The 19958-nt window shown below is 38.2% G+C and overlaps 1 protein-coding gene across 1 annotated transcript; it reads left to right on the top strand.

Moving 5' to 3' along the window:
- The first annotated feature begins 6711 nt into the window (after positions 1–6711).
- Positions 6712–19703, top strand: PDK4 (pyruvate dehydrogenase kinase 4). The gene is made up of 11 exons (XM_033192640.1): positions 6712–7066; positions 8074–8215; positions 9468–9539; positions 10301–10485; positions 10635–10721; positions 11174–11251; positions 13494–13570; positions 15391–15489; positions 15688–15798; positions 16093–16206; positions 17433–19703. The coding sequence occupies exons 1-11, from the start codon at positions 6937–6939 to the stop codon at positions 17571–17573; spliced, it is 1236 nt and encodes a 411-aa protein (XP_033048531.1). The 5' UTR covers positions 6712–6936; the 3' UTR covers positions 17574–19703.
- The last annotated feature ends 255 nt before the right edge of the window (positions 19704–19958 follow it).

The raw sequence follows: 19958 nt of genomic DNA, 5'->3' as shown, positions 1-19958 counted from the left end.
AGAAGAATGAAGGAAAGTAAAATGGTAGCCTCAATGAGATCCAGAAAGGCTAAGGGGTATAGGAAGAAGTATTGGTTGTGGAAAGCTTTCAGACTATGATATCTGTGATAGAAAAGGGGGCATGGAGAGCAGAATTGAGCAGGGACAGGGATGCCAATATGACAAAGTCTCAGCTCGTGTCTCCAGACAAAGAATTCCCATCAGAGGGATCCTACATTGAGGAAAAATGGCCAGGTCCTTCTAGATGCTCCTCCATCACTGTGGGGCTGCCTGAGAAGGACGTGGTCTCAGCTCAAATGCTGTCTGGATCCCAAAGATTCTGCAGCTGAAGGCTGTCAGCTAATTTCATTCCTTGCAACTAATGGCAAGCACTTCCTTAAAAGAAATCTCAGGGTAGACCTCAAAGCTGCTGCAAAAATCTATGTCGTTCATTATATCAGCTGCATTGTGTTTTAGTGCATAGGTGTATCATTTATTTACACTATGGGTTATTGTTGAAACAAGTTCTTTTTCAATTTTTGTTTTTACAGGTAATGCTACAATGAGCAATCTTGTACATATATCTTTATTCTCTCTGTCAGTAAAACCATAGGATAAGTTTCCAGAAGTGAAATGGCTGAGACAAGGGGTAGCTATCTTTAAAATTTCTATAGATTCTGCCAATTGCCTTCCAACAAAAATTTGCCAATTTCATCCCCACAAATAATATAGGAGAGTGTTCATTTCCCCAGGCCTTGCCAACAAGGAGATCTTACCAACCTTTTCTTTATTTGCGAGTCTAATATTAGAACAATGGTGTCTCATTATCTTTTTACTTTTTATTTTCCTATTCACTCATTAGTTTGAGCATGCTTTTATATGCTTAGTACACATTTGTTTTCCTTCTTCAGTCATTTTTTCATTTCCTTTATTCACCTTTCCTTACTAACATCAAAGGCAAACATCAAACACAATTGAGAAATTTCTTGCAGGGGTAAAAAGAATGCTTAACCTATACTTGAAACTGATGCAAAATTCTTCTTATCTTTCCATGAAAAGTCAAGATGTGCTAGCTTCAGGATTTGCTTCCTTTTCTTTCCAGATAACACTGGAGCCACAGTGCAAAAAGAAGAATGAACCCATTTGCTATGATGTAGGGAAAAGATTTTGGCCTTGATAAGTAAAATAAGGACAAGAATGAAACAAAGAGCTGCTCCAGCAGGAACTATTGTGCACAGAAAAAAGTAAGATATAGCTGTAGGCTGATAGGAGAAGGGAGTTTTGTGTAAAGAAACTGGGGACAGAATCTCACCCATCTATCTTCACTTCTCAGCAGAGGCTTAATAGCCTTTGGGTTCTCATCTTCCCTTCACGGTAATTTAGTCATGACTATCCTATGGTTTTTCATTAATTCAAAGTGTTCCCAAACAAACCCATCACTTGCACTACTGGTCCATCCTCAGTCAACTTATCCTTTTCTCCTGACACTTTTGACTTCCCTGCTTCTATCAATAAAATCACCTCCTCCCAGCGGTACAGGTTTAGAATATTAGAGAACTTTAAAAAAATTCTTCATTATCAGATTTGACAAAGCCTAGAGATACTACCAACAAATGGCTCTTTTCAGTCCCTCTCCTCGCTGCTCCAACACCTTTCTTCTTTGTCTTCTATGAATATCTGCTCCACCTTTATAAGTCAGATGACCTATCACTTCCTCCAAGGAAGCCTCCCCTGGCTGCTGCTTGTCCTCCCAGTACACATACCGTATATGCAACATGCTATTTTTTAGGTTATTTTCATGTCTTTCTCCCATTTTTTAAGACAAACTATGCCTTCTTCATCTTTATGTCCTCAGCGTCAATCACAGTGTCTAGTACATAGTGGGTGTTCAATAAAGTTTAGTAGAATTATTTAACCGTTAACAAATTTGAACAGAAAACACATTGCTCCCTGATTTAAAGGCTTTAACAGTTCCCTGCTGCCTACTCTAGTAATCTCATAGTCCTCATACTAGCATTTCAGGCTTTCATGAGATAACTGAATCTTCCTTTCCCTCTGCCCTTAGGGTACTCTAGACAGCAGCCAGATGAAACTGGTCATTATTTCTCCAATGTATCTCTAGCTCCTACATCTGTGCTTTTACTCAGTCTTGGACATTTTCCCCCACTGTCTACCAATCACTTGCCAAAATCTTGCTCATCTTTCTACAGCCATCCGGAATGCCAATTCTAGTAGTATTTCCTGATGCCCAACATAGCTCTTCCTCCAGACACCCCAGATCACACTTAACATATCCACTGTCTGGCACCATCACTATTACCACCAATACCATCACAATCAACATCGCCCATGGCATGAACCTTTCTTATGGGCTCTTTTAAAAATGCATTTAATTATAGCATTTTACCCTGAGGATTAAATGAAAATCTAATAAATTAAAAAATAATTAGTTATTGTTTTCTATCATCTGCTAATAATCTGAGGTGCATGAGAGCAGACATTTTTGCATCCATCAGGGCACCTACTCCAGCTCCTGGCACCTAGTATCTTCCAGGTTAACAGTAACTATAAGAAACATCAGGCCGGGCGCGGTGGCTCAAGCCTGTAATCCCAGCACTTTGGGAGGCCGAGACGGGCGGATCACGAGGTCAGGAGATCGAGACCATCCTGGCTAACACGGTGAAACCCCGTCTCTACTAAAAAATATAAAAAATTAGCCGGGCGAGGTGGCGGGTGCCTGTAGTCCCAGCTACTCGGGAGGCTGAGGCAGGAGAATGGCGGGAACCCGGGAGGCGGAGCTTGCAGTGAGCTGAGATGCGGCCACAGCACTCTAGCCTGGGCGACAGAGCGAGACTCCGTCTCAAAAAAAAAAAAAAAAAAAAGAAACATCAGAGACCAAATTTTGAGTTAGGTCCTGCTTTTCCCAATAGCTTCACCAATATGCTTTCACCAGTGTTCCCTCTCATCCCCAGTAGAAGCTCATTCCCTTTCTTTTAATTGTCATTTACTCAAGGAGACCTTCCCTGACCACCAAATCTAAGGTAGTTCCAGCCTTATTACACTCTTTACAATCATTTTCTTCTTAGCCCTTGTCCTATCTTAACGTATAGGCTTATTGTCCGTATGCTTTTGTAATGCCAATTTCCCCCACAAGTCTATCATCTCCATGAGGGAATAGATCATGACCACATGGTTCCCTACTGAAACAGCCATCTCTTAAATAATGATTTGTCTATTACATATTCTGTAAATATATGCTTCAAGTCTGCTGTTCATATTTTAACTGTAATATTCTATGGTCAAGTCTGTTAATCTTTCCATCATGTCTTTGGAGTTCCTGTTACGTGTATTTTAAATTGCTTTCTTGGAATATGATCCTAGAGGTGGAAAAATTGAATAGACATCTCTTTAAGTGATCTGACCGATTTTGTCAAATTGGCCATCCCCCACCCTCTGGAAAAAGTGTGATTTGCATTCTGAAAGTTCTACCAGTGGCCTTATGTTATTAGATTTTTCCACGCAAACTAAACAGAATTCATTTAATGCTAGGTAAGGTGCCCATGGAAATTTTAGGAATCAGGTATTGCAAGCGGGGATGTTATGTTCAGCATTGTATGCAAGGGAACAGCTTTGATTACTTCTTCTACTCCTTAGCATTAATCATTTAATAGTCTTCTCATGGTTTACTTTTACTCAAATGAATGCGTGGATCTGTCATACCCATTGCCCCCAAATAATATTTTTGTTTCACCTCTGTCCCAACCGGATAATCTCCAAGATTTGTGTTCAACCTGAAAAGAGAAGTGCCACTCTTTTCCCAGGTCACTCTCTAATCATGGTAATACATAGCATCTTAGCCAACTGGGTAAACAACTTGATCTGACCTTTCTAGGCCAGCTATCATGAATGCTGCCAATTATAATAACAGTTCCCATCATACAGAAATGACACAGAAGAATGCAATGCACTGTGACAGTAACTTGGTAAATATTATTAGAACGGATGACATAGAAACAAAATTTTGGCGACCTCAGTTCACATTTAGCCGTAAGTCATCTCTGTGAACATCATATGATTTCACCTGATCTTTAATCAACCCACAGCACATAGAGTAGTAGTGCTGGGTAAAATGTACTTGAGGACATGGGACTTTCCTGAATTAGACTGCCTGTAATGCATGATTCCATTGCCTTTCCTCTGAAAATCAAAGTATAATTCTTTGTAATATATATATTTGCCTATTCCAGGTTCCACACACAGTGAGAAAAGCAAATGCATGTTTTACTTTTACTTATGTTGTTAGGACCCAATCTAAGAAAAAGAAGGAATTTTTACCTTAAATTTACTTGCTTCATCAAAGAGAGTCTTACTTAGTTTTTTGGCTACTTGGATACATTTATTTGCTGCATCAAACTATGCAAATATTTAATAAAGGATTCCAAGTACAAAAATATAAATAATAGTGGCATCGAAACCTATCTACAAGTGGAGATGAAATTTGGAACTTGTCCATATTCCCACAACTGTTTCAGCTTCAGATAAGTGCTTGAGCTGTTGTGTTTTTGGTTGTTTTTCTGTCTCACTCAAGTGCAACTGCTAGAGTCTATACTTGGATCATCCCTCAATATTCTCTTAGAACCCAGGCCCCATCCTCTTCACTGGAAGATCATGAATATTGCATGTCTTCACATAACTGTTTCTCAAAGGTCTGAACAAAATATTTGGTCATAACAGGAAGTCCCAAATTCTAGACCGTCTATAGGTAATGTATAGACAATGGGGGAAATAATAGGAGAGCTAGTACGATGCCTCCACACAGGCCACATAACTGACATAGGGTTTACCAGGACTGTTTCAGATCCCTCGTAATGGTGGTTGATTTTAGAGAAGCAAAATTGATGCCTATTAGACATCCAAATGGACAAACCAAATAGGCAATTGAATAGAAGAATCTGGATCTTGGAAGAAAGTTCGTGCTAGAGATAGAATTGGAAATCTGTCCTGTGATTTAATGCAGTCTCCTAGACGAAGAGGGCAAAGGATGACAGCAGAGCCTAGGATCACTCATGACTTTCACAGTTGCCCATTCTGCTTGTAAATGCAGGGGCAGGCTGGGCGTGATGGCTCACTCCTGCAATCCCAGCACTTTGGGAGACCAAGGTGGGTGGATCACTTGAGGTCAGGAGTTGGAGACCAGCCTGGCCAACATGGCGAAGCCCCATCTCCACTAAAAATACAAAAATTAGCTGGGTGTGGTGACGTGTGCCTGTAATCCCAGTTACTCAGGAGACTGAGGCAGCAGAATTGCTTGAACCCGGGAGGCCGAGGTTGCAGTGAGCTGAGATGGTGCCACTGCACTCCAACCTGGGAGACAAAGTGTGACTCTATCTCAATAAATTAATTACTTAAAATAAAATAAAATAAACGCAGAGGGATGAGATCAAAAGGGGTCTTTTATAACAAATTATCATTTTTAACACCCCATTAGTTCCCATTCTATTATATTTGTAACCAAATCTCTTACTCTCAACTTTCCCAAACACGGTGGTTTCATTCCCTAGGCCTTTTAAGAGTGTCAGGAGAGGAAATGGAGGTTAGTATGAGACTTTTATGACAGGATAATGTGTCTCAACCACTGTCATTAATTTAATAAATACTGAGTAGTGAAAAAGTAGAAATCACAAAGATGCATCAGACAGGGTCCCTATCCTGATCTCTTTCAGGAAAGGGGGTAGTCAGAGACGGATAATATAAAAATATAAATAGCTATAGAATAATATCATGAAAGACCAAGGCCTTATTTGGAAGAAGTGGGGAGAAGTAATCAAGGAAGACTTCTTGCAGCAGACAGCTTGTGCCAGACATTTGAGGGTAGAATGGAATGTCTCAGATAAAGATTTGGAGTAAGGACATTTCGTGCAGGTCAGAGTGAACAAATTCTCTGATCACAGCAAAAGGTAAGGCAAACTGACAAATTGATTCCTTTTTAATTTTGTTTTTAATTAATAGAACTAAACCTAACGGAAAGAATGTGTGGCCGGAGAAGAGCGAATTGATGTGGCCTTTTATTACCACAGGAAAAAGTAAATGTATTTGGGCAGCCCCTCAACTCTCAGCAAAAGGAACATACAGTTCCTGCTATGTGCGGGTCTCTTCTGAAGAAAAGGGAGCGGTGGGGGTGGGGGCGCACGTCTTTAGGTTGTTTATTCCTTTCTCTCTGTCTAGTGGCAGAGAAGCCCATACTTTTGAACGCAACTTGTTGGCTACTGTAACAGCCCTGCTCTGAGAAAGGACCAATGAGCGCTCAGAGCCCAAACTCTTCGAAACAGTTTGTTGCCAGGAGTACTTGACATTGAAACAGCCTCCGAGTTGTAAACAAGGACGAGCCTGGGCGGGACCCCAGCCCACGCGACTTGGAGCCCTGTCCCAAGAGGCTAAGCTTAAGCCCACGTTGCCCCAGATACCTGCTTCTGCTTCCTCTTCCCTGTCCTTCCCACCCTATTCCCCTCACAGCCGCGGGCACCGGTGCCAGGGCACTCCGTGGTCACCGTGTCAGGCCATTTCTGCGGGGACCGCGGCCAGGGGGGCGGGGCCCATAGCTCTTTCTCTGATCTGATTGGCGCGGCCTGGAGTTCAGGACGCGTCTCCAAGTTCCAGTGACTCCTCCTGTTTGGGACTCGGGGGGAGAGTGCGGGGAGACAAATAAAACCTCGGGCGGCGGCGGCTGGTGGGAAGACGCGAACTTGAGTTTCAACCCACTGCATCCCCGACTCGCTGCCCAGCCTCTTCACTCCGCGGCACCCTCAAACCCTAGCCCAGGCCGGGGCGCACGAGACAGCCAGCGCACCTGCAGTCCTCGCCCGGACGCGCCGTGCCCCCTTGGAACCCGGCTCTGCTCCGAGCAGACTTCGCCCCTCAAGCGAGCCACAGTCCCTGCAAGGCCGGGTGGGCGTCAAGATGAAGGCGGCCCGTTTCGTGCTGCGCAGCGCTGGCTCGCTCAGCGGCGCCGGCCTGGTGCCCCGAGAGGTCGAGCATTTCTCGCGCTACAGCCCCTCCCCGCTGTCCATGAAGCAGCTACTGGACTTTGGTGAGAGGGGACACAAGGCTCAAGCTGGGTCCTGGGGATGGGGAACTGCCTTAACTTTCAGCCTCGGGAGAGGGAGGCTAGGCTCAAGCTAAAATAACTAGGGTTCACATTGCTGCTGAGCCCTGGAGCCTCGACGACAGCACACCTTTCCTTTTCCTAGATTTGGTTACTTTCTGACAGGGATGCCGCCAGGTCAAGGCCACCTGCAAGCCTGCCGACACTGGATAACGTTTGACCTCATCTGCACACTCTTCTTTCTGACCCGTTCTTCCAGTCAAATTACTTTTTGCTTTCCGTCACCGTTTAACAATGGACTGGAAACTTTTCCCCCTCCTTCACAGCGTAGTACTGTTTGGAGAAGATTCTAAATGGTATTAAATAGCCTCAAATTAACAGATTTTATTCCTTGGCCACCGTCATCCTTCCACAGGGTACATCTCTCTGCATCCCTACAGATTTGTCTGTTTATCATTATAGCTTTCCATATATTTGCATTATTGCTGAAAATATTTACACATTTGTTGCAGTAATCTTACAAGGAAAGTTTCAAGGGTTTAAATGTGATATCACTGCTCTGGAAATATTACAGCTTCCACTCCAGCCTCTTATCCCCCATCTTTCATGTCCACACTCATTAAAGGATGTTGTGTTGTTGACATTGTGGTGTGACCGAATCCTGCAGTCTTTCAAAAATGCTAAGAACTGTGGGATATTCTTACTTCTTGGAAGTGAATCCTCTTCAAAAAGAGAAGACAATAATTATCCTGTATTTGTCACTTTTTAAAAGAAAGAAGGAAAGACGAAAGGAAAGGAAGGAAAATAGGAAGAAAAGAGATAGTCAATTAAGAAGACAATCGCCCCGAATTATCGATTAACAGTAACCCAACTGAGAGTGAAATATAATTTTATAATATATGTGTGTTCAATATTTGATAGTTAATGCTATTTAGATATATCATTTAGACACACCTTTTTCCCAAAAACTAAGTTAATTTCGTTTATTATAGGTTCAGAAAACGCATGTGAAAGAACTTCTTTTGCATTTTTGCGACAAGAATTGCCTGTGAGGCTCGCCAATATTCTGAAGGAAATTGATATCCTCCCGACCCAATTAATAAATACCTCTTCAGTGCAATTGGTTAAAAGCTGGTAAGTGGTGAACCATATTGAAGTCTCTAGTTTTGAAACAGTTACCAGGGTATGAATTCTTATACTATGTTAACATCATAATTGGAAAACAGATGATCTGAACGGTAATTACTTTTGAAAGATGTAGGGATTTTAAAATTAACTTAGGATAAATTATCATTAGGGAAGCTGTAAAACTATAAACAGACATTTTTACCCTGAAAAAGTCGACTGCTTTATAATAAAATTTTGAGTTCTAGGATAAATTGGAAAAATAATTGGCATGCAATTTTAATTTTCAATTATACAAGAGTACTTTCAATAATAAAAGAGTTTGATATTGCAAAAGAAATCCTATGCCTAGAAACCAATTCAAATGACTACTATTGAGGGGAGGCTTAATCTTTGTCACTTACAAAGTGATTGGCAGAGTGGGCTCTGGGTTCAAATCCTGCCTCTGTCACTTCTAGTTGTGGAATCCTTGGCAAATGTCTTAAACTCTTTATGCCATTGAGTTATTATTCCCATCTCTCATTAAGGAGAGTAAAGTATATGCCTCAGAGGGATGTTTGAGTGTAATGAAATGAGATAATCCATTAAAAAAAAGAAAAAAAAAACCACTTAGGATAGCAGCTGGCACACAGACAATAGTCAGTAAGTGTCAGTTGTTATAATCTCATTTTATAAATGAAGATACTGATGCTTAGAGATGGTAGGTAACCCAAAACAGCAAATTTTTGGATCACAGAAGCAGGATATGCACAGGTGGCAGACATGCATGAGAGCCTTATCTTAATCCACTGACTGCAGAGCCTTTTGTTCATTGATTCAAGAACTACATGTATTATATATTTATAAGACAATTACAATCTAAAACATATTCAATCTGTAGTATTTACTTTTGCAGTCAAGACTTATACTCTTCTATGAATGAATGTAGTAGAAAAAAATTAAAAGCTTTAAAAAAGTTATTTCTAAGTATTATTGCTAGAAGAAATGAAAATATTTGCCAAATAAAATAGTCAGGAAACTGAATACTGACCTGAAATAGTTAAAGAAACATTTTGCGTTAAATTTTAAGTTTGAAAGTCAAGGATTAAAAATTTTAGCATTTTAAATTTTTATTATTTTCCAAATGTTCTGCAGGAAAGTTCTAATTTTGAACATAATGCTTACTTTCTCTTTTAAAATTATTTGAAGAAGTTATTCTATTTTCAGCCATTTGTATCTGACTGTTAATTTTAAAACTCAAAGCACACCTGTTTCTTCACAGGTATATACAGAGCCTGATGGATTTGGTGGAATTCCATGAGAAAAGCCCAGATGACCAGAAAGCATTATCAGAGTAAGCTCTATGCATTAGAATAAATGTTTTAAACTTTGGTTCTTTCCAGACAAATTCCTAAGATATTTTTAGACCTAAATTAAAGGAATTCAGCTCTGAATAATAAATCACTACCCCCTTACACATGACAAGTTTTGGCTTGTTGGTTTTTTAGAAGTGAAGAAATATGGCATTGAAAATGATGCTAAGTGTGAAGAAATGATGCTAAGTGTGAAGGGGACTCATTTTTGTTCCCCCTAGGGAGACCTATTTTTACTATAAATTTACTCCAATGATTAGATGTGCAGGAGGATTTACCTTTACATAATTTTAATACATTTCAGTGTCATTGGAGATTAAACATTTTCTTTCAGAGTAACTGATAGTTGCTAGCTACCTAAATAAGAATCTTTTCCAAATCTGACAAGAAATTTTGAAAGTTTTTTACAATGGCATTCTAGAGTCATCTCTAGAATGATGATATTATATATTAATCATTATTTTATAAAGAGAAGACTTAATGAATACATCTGATGAATGCATTGGTTATAAGGCTAATAGTTGTACATATAAGCTAGAAACAAAATGAGTCTGTTTATGAAATTATCTCCTCTAGTGGAAGAATCTGTGGTGAGATTACTAATAAAGGACTAACGTTTTATCATTTGATTTGTTCACATGAGTAATGCAAAAAGATCTTTAGCCTTCTGTGAAGTAACCTAAGGAGTGTAAGTGAATGAAATGTATTTGAACTTTTACTAACCATAAATATTATGGCTTAGCTTTGTAGATACACTCATCAAAGTTCGAAATCGACACCATAATGTAGTCCCTACAATGGCACAAGGAATCATAGAGTATAAAGATGCCTGTACAGTTGACCCAGTCACCAATCAAAATCTTCAGTATTTCTTGGATCGATTTTACATGAACCGTATTTCTACTAGGATGCTGATGAACCAGCACAGTAAGTTAGCTCATCATGATCATGGTATATAGACATGGGTGTAGAATATAAGGCATACTATAACTAGATGTTTCACTAATCAGCAGCAGTGGTAGTACTAATCATTATCCTGAATTTTATAGCAATATTTTGTTTTTATTTTTCAACAGTTCTTATATTTAGTGACTCACAGACAGGAAACCCAAGCCACATTGGAAGCATTGATCCTAACTGTGATGTGGTAGCAGTGGTCCAAGGTATGTTCTATATTTCTGCATTTCCCTTATTGAAAATGTACACTGTATGATTGACATATGTATAATTGAGGTGACTCTGCGAATGAATTTATGTTCACAGAGTGTTCCATTTTATTTTATAAATGTTATCTTCAAGGTCCTTTCCTTTTGAGAGTCAGCAGTATAAACATTCCTTTAAAATATCATTTAAAAATCCAAATATAAGTGACTAACATGCCGTATTTTATATATTGTATTTAATCTCTGAAGTGCACATATTTGTATTGCTAAAACTGCAATGCAAACACTGTCTTAATTTTTCTTCAATAAAATATTAAAATATATTTTTATATACATAAACCTGTACTTTAGTACATATTTTATATTAGGGTGATACAGACACTGAAGATTAATTGAGAACTGTACTTGGCATAAATTCATTTCATTGTTATAAAAAACAACTTCTATTCCAGATGCCTTTGAGTGTTCAAGGATGCTCTGTGATCAGTATTATTTAACATCTCCAGAATTAAAGCTCACACAAGTGAATGGTAAGTTTTAAGTAAAATATATTTTAACCTGTGGAAAATTCTGTATTCTCCTAATACGATTTTTTTTTTTGTAGATATAAAGCAACTTCTGTGTTCCTTTTTTCTCTTGCCTAGAGTTTGTACACATTTTTTTTTGAAGACAAGGTTCTCTTTAACTATCTCAACTGGAAGGCTCCGATTCTGCCTGTTCAGTTGCTAATGAGGATTCATAAAGAAGAATGTTTTGAACAAATAATATGGGATTAAAGTAACAACTGTTTTCCAATATCTTAAATCAAAGAAAGATTACTTGCTGTAGAATATGAGGGATAAGGAGACCAGAAGTAGGGAGGATATAGTTGTGGAAATATCCTCTTAAAGAGGTTACCCATAAGACCTGGAAACAAAAATACTTTAAATTTCGCTGTAAGAAATAAGCCAGTGACAGATGCATTATTCCACTTACATGAGATGTCTAAAATAGTCACACTCACAGAAGCAGAGTGGAATGGTAGTTATCAGGGGCTGTGAGGAAGGGGAAAATGGGGAGTTGCTATCCAACAGATATAAAGCTTCAGTTATACAAGATGAATAAATCCTAGAGTTCTGCTGTTCAACATAGTGCTTATATTTAACGATATTGTATTGCACACTTAACATTTTGATAAAAAGGGTAGATCTCATGTTAAATGCCTTCACCCTAATACAAAAAATAATTGCACTATTGGTTTAGACTACTGTTCTGGAAGCAGAACATACTTCAAAAAACTTCAACTCAGCTGGGTTCAGTGGCATACACCTGTAATCCTGGCATTTTGAGAGGCCGAGGTGCAAAGACTGCCCGAGCCCAGGAGTTCAAGACCAGCCCAGGCAATAAAGGGAGACACTGTCTCTACAAAAAATAAAAATTAGCCAGGCATGGTGGCACACACGTGTAGTCCCAGCTGCTCAGGAGGCTAAGGTGGAGTGGTCACTTGAGACCAGGAAGTCAAGGCTGCAGTGAGCCATGATTGTCCCACTGCACTCCAGTCCAGGTGACAGAGTGAGACCCTGTCTCAGAAAAACAAACAAACAAAACTTCATTTCTGACAAGGTCTTCCCATACTGTCTGAATGACTGGAGTGATTACATGATAAATGAAAGGCACTATTTTCACCCCTTCCCATTCTGTTCTGGTAAATAGTTGCATCTTAAAACAGTATATTTAAATTGGAGTTAGTTCTCTTTTCTATTTAAAGTAAACATCTTTCTCAAGTAATATTTATACAGCAACAGTTTTTGTTTATGGTGAGAGTTAAAATCAAGTTGCTCAAAGAGTAGCCTAACAGATTAGGGACATGCAAATGTAAGTAAACACTAAACTAAAAGTAGAAGAGCAAATAAAGAATGGAACATATCTCTGAGCATAAACAGGGTTGTTGCATAATACTGGTAGATAAACTGCTCCAACTGTTGGACAAAATAAACAGGGGCTTGTGCCAGACCTTGTGTTTTCTGATTCAAACTTTGCCAAGGCCTGGAATACTGAAGAATAATACTTTTATTTTTCTTTTATGTTTTTTTTCTACTTTTATTTTACTTTTTATTTTTCTTTTCAAAAAGCATTAAGAGGTTTTTGTTTCTCTGTTTTCTTTATCCTCTTGGTAAAATTTAATGTTTGGGTGATACAAAAAAACAAGAAAAATCAGGTGTATTATATTACTGTGCACTAAAAATATGAACATTATAGTTAGCATTAATTTCAATATTATGCTATAAGCACAGTTTTCCCCTTCTATCTTAAAATACATAGAATTTTGACTCTGAAATTGTCCAGTACAAAAATGGTGAAAATAGAAATAATCCACAAAATCTAATTTATAGCACTATTCTTCCACACTTACCCAACTTCATACATTTGTGGAGAAATACAAAAATTAATCATATGGCGCAAGGTGGTTCATGCCTGTCATCCCAGCAGTTTGGGAGGCTAAAGCTGGAGGATCGCTTGAGGCCAGGAGTTTCAGACTCACCTGGACAACATAGTGAGACCCCATCTCTACAAAAAAAAATTAACCAAAGAGTACTATGTAGCAACTACAATAACATTTTGTATGTAAACCAGTAGTATTTACTGTTTAAGCGAGAAGGTTCTAGGGCAGGATTTGGGGAGGGAGAAGACAGAGAATATGCCAACCCTCTTGAAGTCTAAAATGTCAATCACATGAATGTGGTGGTTTATTTTAGTGAAGTATCAAAATCTTCATGAATTTTATTTTTCTAGGAAAATTTCCCGACCAACCAATCCACATTGTGTATGTTCCTTCTCACCTCCATCATATGCTCTTTGAACTATTTAAGGTACGATAGTTCCAATAATTGAAATTTTACCTTTTAAAAAGGTTTAACAGTTATATTTTTATCTCCTTTATTATTTGCCACAAAACAGGAGCCTCAATATCTTTTCCCAAGAATGCTTCTAGTCCTCCCAGGAGAAAGTAACTACACAGTCAATGTTTGACAAAGTACATGTAGCTCATTGTAGCATCAACACGTATTTGAGAATGCATCATACAATTCATGATGTGTCAATGCTTTAGAGCCAAGGGGAGGTTCCTATTATTTTTTCAGGTGTCCATCAAAGTGCCAGTCATTTATTCATTCATTAAGAGAGGTCATGGGGTGAATGTTTCAGTGAATGAGGCCTTGTTACCTCCACCCCACAGGCTGGTCCACCTCCAAACTCAGAGGTTCAGGTCCAGAATTCCTGTAGGTGGCATGGCGCCATTCAGAGTCCAGAATGTCTCAGAGCAAAGTCAGTACTTCCTTCAATCATCTACTTTAAAGTGCATATGAATCACCTGGGGACTTTGTTAAAGTGAAAAATTTTGATTCAGGAAGTCTAGAGTTGGGCCTGAGATTCTGATTTTGAATAAGCTAAGGGGTGATGCTGCTGGTCCAAATGCATGCTTTTCCTAGCAGGCCGGTAGAGCTGTGCTTCTCAAACTGTAGTGTGCATTAGAATCGCCTGCAGGACTTGTTAAAACACAGATTCTTGGGCTCCACCCCAGAGATTTTGATTCTTTAGGTCTGAGAATGTGTATTTCTAACAAGCTCTCAAAGGGTACAGATGTTACTGGTCTGAGGCAGCCAGGTGCTAAGAATCAAATCCTTTCATGCGTCCTAAGATCAAATTAAATTAAGATCAAGTTGAACTTAAACCAAAAAACAGAAAAACACCTTAAGCTTTTAGATGCTTCCTAAGAGTCCCCTGAATTGGAGAGAAGGAAGGCTAAAAAAAGTGAAATCTGAAATCTGCTCTAATTCTGACATAACTCTTTCCGGAGCTTCCCGTTTCCTAACTTATTCTAATATTACTGCTGTGAAGTATTGATTGTACTACAAACATCTGATCTACTTTATTTCACTGCAGCTAATGACTAGAACTTAATTTTATATAAAAACCAGAAAGCAGAAAGCGGATAGGTGGTGAGAAAGGAAAATGGGTTAAGAAAACCAAGACTCTATCTGTATGATATTCAGCCAATAGACTGAAAACTTCTTTTAGTTTGCTCTGTGTTAAAGGACAAAGGATACTTTTTCATTGATTTGATTTATTTTTAAGTTGAATGATGCAACTCATAGAGTTATTTTGCCATCATTGGTAAAAGTTAGATGATAATCAAATGCAAACTGAAATTTAATTTAGAATTATCAACTGCCCTCTTAAATAGTAACAACCTTTTCACAGCAAGTTTTATAAAAGCCAATAAATTGGTTCAGTGATTCACTGTTCATTTGTTATGTAATAGTCTTTGGTGCTTGGATGTAAAATGTAATGGAAAGACAGAAAAGGGAGAGCTAGGAAATGGACTATAAAAACCAATTTCCACATTTAAATTAAGCTTACAAATAAGAACTTGACAGCTAGCAGAATTGTTTTTCCATTAGACATTACTCCCAGGAGCTATATTACACAGTAAATGAATATTTTTCATTATACATCCTACATGACACATTCATAAATGGCTATTTACAAAGCTGTTTTACTACTAACTTAAAAAAATAGGAACTTTGAATTACCCTCCCTGTGCTACTTTTATTTTAAACGTTAAAAAAACAGATATTTATTGTCCCTCATTCCTCTGCCATTGAATTCCTTACGGTTTGGTTTCCTTTAGAATGCAATGCGGGCAACAGTTGAACACCAGGAAAATTGGCCTTCCCTTACACCAATTGAGGTGATTGTTGTCTTGGGAAAAGAAGACCTTACAATTAAGGTAACCATTCTCTGTTTTTCTTTTGGGTGTCTCTTGAAAGAATTAAATAGGGTCAATAGTAATAAAGCTCTCTGCTTTTTGCAATAGATAACAGTCATATATGCCAGGTGCTTTTTAAATGAAGGAAAGCCATTTTTATTTAGACAAGTAGGCATTGTTTTTAATGTGTGGCTCTGGTGACTTGTTTGTTTGTTTTAGATTTCAGACAGAGGAGGTGGTGTTCCCCTGAGAATTATTGACCGCCTCTTTAGTTATACATATTCCACTGCACCAACGCCTGTGATGGATAATTCCCGGAATGCTCCTTTGGTAAGAACAATCATTTGGCTAAATTAATCTCAGCCACCTAGTTCTAAACGTAGAGCAAGGATTGCAAGGGATTATTTAGACAAATTCATCAATTTAGTAAAATTAGACATGAAGGATATGAGAATGCATGATAAAGCATGCTAAAAATGGTGAAACAAGGGGTGTCTGATTGGAAGTAGAAGATATTTATTTAGGTTCTAGGACATTAGTATCAGTGAGGACAGTAATTTCCTATTTGTTTGTATTTCAATGATCACGTACACTTCTTTACCTGATAACATCTCTCTTCTCTAGGCTGGTTTTGGTTACGGCTTGCCAATTTCTCGTCTCTATGCCAAGTACTTTCAAGGAGATCTGAATCTCTACTCTTTATCAGGATATGGAACAGATGCTATCATCTACTTAAAGGTATCCCTTGAATTCAATAGCAAAATCCTATTTCTAAAACCATTGCTGCTTTTACAGCCCTCCGTGCTATGGTCCAGAGTGAATTCCCCAAACTGAGTTAATGCAAATGACCACAGATCATTCTATTCTGTTTCTGGGTGTGTGTACATTATTTAATATGATAACTTACCAAAGAGGAAGCTGGCCCATGCTACCTGCCTCAAGTGAAGCAAAATGGCTTCCCGAGAAGTGTTAATACATTACCAAAGTTTCAGAATGAGGACATGCTAATGCAAATTTTTTAAGGCAACTCCTTTTGGCATCTGTAAGAGTAGCTGTACTTTTATTTTACTTAGATTTGTGGGAAGTATATGCTAATAATGTTCCAGCCTGAAAAAATAACAGATATCAAGATACTCAGGACCTTAAGCTGACCTTGTTAGAAATCCCGGGAAAGGAAAACTGACTGTTCGCAAAATGTCAGTCGGGGTGCCAGACATTCACTGTTTGAACTTAAAAACTTGGTGCATGTTGGCCGGGCACAGTGGCTCACGCTTGTAATCTCAGCACTTTGAGAGGCCGAGGCGGGTGGATCACAAGTTCGGTAGTTCTAGACTAGCCTGGCCAACACAGTGAAACCCCATCTCTACTAAAAATACAAAAATTAGCTGGGCGTGTTGGCGGGCGCCTGTAACCCCAGCTACTCAGGAAGCTGAGGCAAGAGAATCACTTGAACTCAGGAGGCAGAGGTTGCAGTGAGCCGAGATGGTGCCCCTGCACTCCAGCCTGGGGCAACAGAGCTAGACTTCGTTTAAAAAAATAAATAAATAAAACTTGCTGCATGTTTTTCTGTTTCTGGTAAAGCCTCAATTTCTTTGTTAAGAGCACTGTCTTGATTCTGTTCATCATTTGCCAACTATTTCAACTGAAAATATATTTACAGATATTAGCAACTAAAACATTAAACTTTCAGGCTCCCATTTTTTGCACTGGAATTACTTGCCAAATGGCCTTTGATCACCTGAAACAGTTAATGTATTCACTTCTTAAGTGAGCAAAAGCCTTCAAACTATTGAGAAAGAGCAATAGACTGAGTGCAGACACCAGTGTGCTCTTATTACTGTATCAATTAAATGAATGTATTTGAGTGTTTGGATACTTACCTCTGAATGTATTTTGAATAATAACTTCAAATTATGCCATGCATAATTTCTTTGGTCTCATGTTTTTCCCCCCTTTTCTTTTAGGCTTTGTCTTCTGAGTCTGTAGAAAAACTTCCAGTCTTTAACATGTCAGCCTTCAAACATTATCAGATGAGCTCTGAGGCTGATGACTGGTGTATCCCAAGCAGGGAACCAAAGAACCTGGCAAAAGAAGCCGCCATGTGAAGAGGGACACTCAGGACACTTTATGGGATCAAAGTGGGTCTGCACCAATGCTGCTTCCTGAATGTTGGTGTGTGAACCCTTGTTTCCTCCAAAACAAACAACAGCAACGAAAACTCCTTAATCAGAACACTGATCCAATGAGGACTGGAGCTTGTTTCTGTGACCCAGGAGAACTTAGTGCAAGACTACAAGGAGTTAACAGATGGTCAGCTCCTTATTTTTTTATGTAGAATAACTCATGAGTTTATATAAAATCCCAAAGAAATAAGCCTCAGTTTTCCATCTGTTTTTGATAACAAGAATGAGAAAGGGAGTGAGCGTGAAGATGGCGGTTAGCAGTTTCAATAGACTAATATTTTAGGCCTCTTGTTCACATCAAAAGATATCAGTGTCAGAATACCAGCATTTTCCTGCCATGCAAAGGATTAAAACTTAGTTTACACTATGTGGTTAGAAATGTATGTAAATGTACATTTTGAACATATTTATGTGCTCTGGAAGGAAAGGCTGGTGACTAAAATAAGGTTTACGCTGAAAGAGGAGGAATTTTATTCAAAGCATTCAAACATTTTATTCAAATGTTTCAAATTTCAAAACATTTTATTCAAGGTTGCAGTGAAGGCATCAACTTATGTAGAATCTCAGAAGGAAGGCTCCGCTGATAAAAACACAGCTCCTTTATTCTGCTGCTTTTCCTGTTTACAGACTAAGTGAACACTTATTGTCAGGTGCCTGGTCTTGAGTGAATTGTTAGATGTGCACTGAACTCAGGATGTTGGGGATTGGAGAGAGAATTGCCAAAGTAACAGCAAAAATATCTCTTACTTTGCTTTGTTTATAAATAAATCAGCAGATTGGAAAAACTAGTGTTAGTGAAAGAAATCACATGTTCAGAGCCTAACTCAGTAGGAAGGGCTTTTCACTATCCTGAAATGATGGTAATCCACAGGCATCCATTTTCTAGGCTTAAAAGATATATTTTTGATATATTTAATTATATTCTGTACACTCCAGCATTAATATGTCTATTTAAACATTTCGAATTCTCAAATGACTCAAGAGCATTAGAATTTAAGTGCCTTTTAGAGTGATTTTTTAAAACAAATAGCCTGGACGTAAGAGATTCTCATGTGAGCATGCTTTCATTTGTGAATCATTGTGACTGAGAGCTAATGAATGACACCTGAAATGCATATTGTATTTTTTTGGGAGAGTTAAGGCATAATTTGAAGGTTGGCAGGCAGTCGCACTGAATACTCTTAGAGAAGAAGGAAGGGAAAAATGAAAGAAGGCAGGAAGGAAAGAAAGGATATAGGAAGAGAGGGAAGCAGAAGGCAGGCACAATTTTCTATTTTCCCCACAAATTATTTCAAAAAAAGTCTGTATTTACATGCATGTGTCATTGGCAAGAGGAAGAGCTGGTGTTTTTGAAAGCAGTATGGATTCTTTAAATGGCTCTCACTCTTACAAGATAGTAGGCTTTTATGAGGTAAACTTATCTGTGTCAATTAACATTTAAACTGGCATATAGAAAAAATGGAGGATTTTCTGCATTGTAAAATAATCAGTATGGTTTATATGTTGAATTTGACATTTGTGTGTAATTTTGTGGTGGCCTAGTGTTGTGGTGCTTCTGGTAATGGTAATAGAAGCTCAACTATTTTTTTGTGGATTTCAGATTTTATCATCAGAAGTCCTAGACAGTAACATTTCTTAATGGTGGGAGTCCAGCTCACATTTCTGATTATACAAAACAGTTTGCAGCAGGTTATTTGTCATTTCAGTTTTTTACTGAAATTTGAGCTAAACATTTTTACATGTAAATACTTGTATTTACCAAAGATTTAAATCAGTTGATTAATTAATTAACCCAAACACCGTGAACTATCTTTAAAACACTAGATAAAGGAAACGTTAGTATCTCAATTACATTAACGGTGCAAATGGACTTTGATCAAATAGAAATAATCTACATTGGTATTTGTGAAATCTGTGGAAGAGCTTCAGGGTTTCTAGTAGAAGGATACTGAATACTCAGGCCCACTTAAATTATTAATGTATACATTGTGTTTTATGCTATGTACAGAGAAATGTGATAATTTTTTATAATAAATACTTTTTATGATAATAGAAGACATTGTCTTTTAAAGTTCTTTTCTCACTTTACCTCAAGGTACTAAGAATTTGAGTTAAGATAACACAGTACAATGGTGTGTTTGCCTATACATTTGTATACAATAATCATTTTTGCAATGCATATGTTCTCTGCATATTTCTGTAAATTTAAGGTTTCATTTTATGTCTGGGTTTGCATACAAACAATGGAGTACCAAAATAATTAGATAACTTAGGTTCCCAATGACTTCTGGATTAAATGTCAGAGTA

The sequence above is a fragment of the Trachypithecus francoisi genome, unplaced genomic scaffold (genome assembly GCF_009764315.1).
Source record: "Trachypithecus francoisi isolate TF-2019V2 unplaced genomic scaffold, Tfra_2.0 Lachesis_group4, whole genome shotgun sequence".
NCBI lineage: Eukaryota > Metazoa > Chordata > Mammalia > Primates > Cercopithecidae > Trachypithecus > Trachypithecus francoisi.
This window is presented reverse-complemented; position numbering and strand designations above follow the sequence as displayed.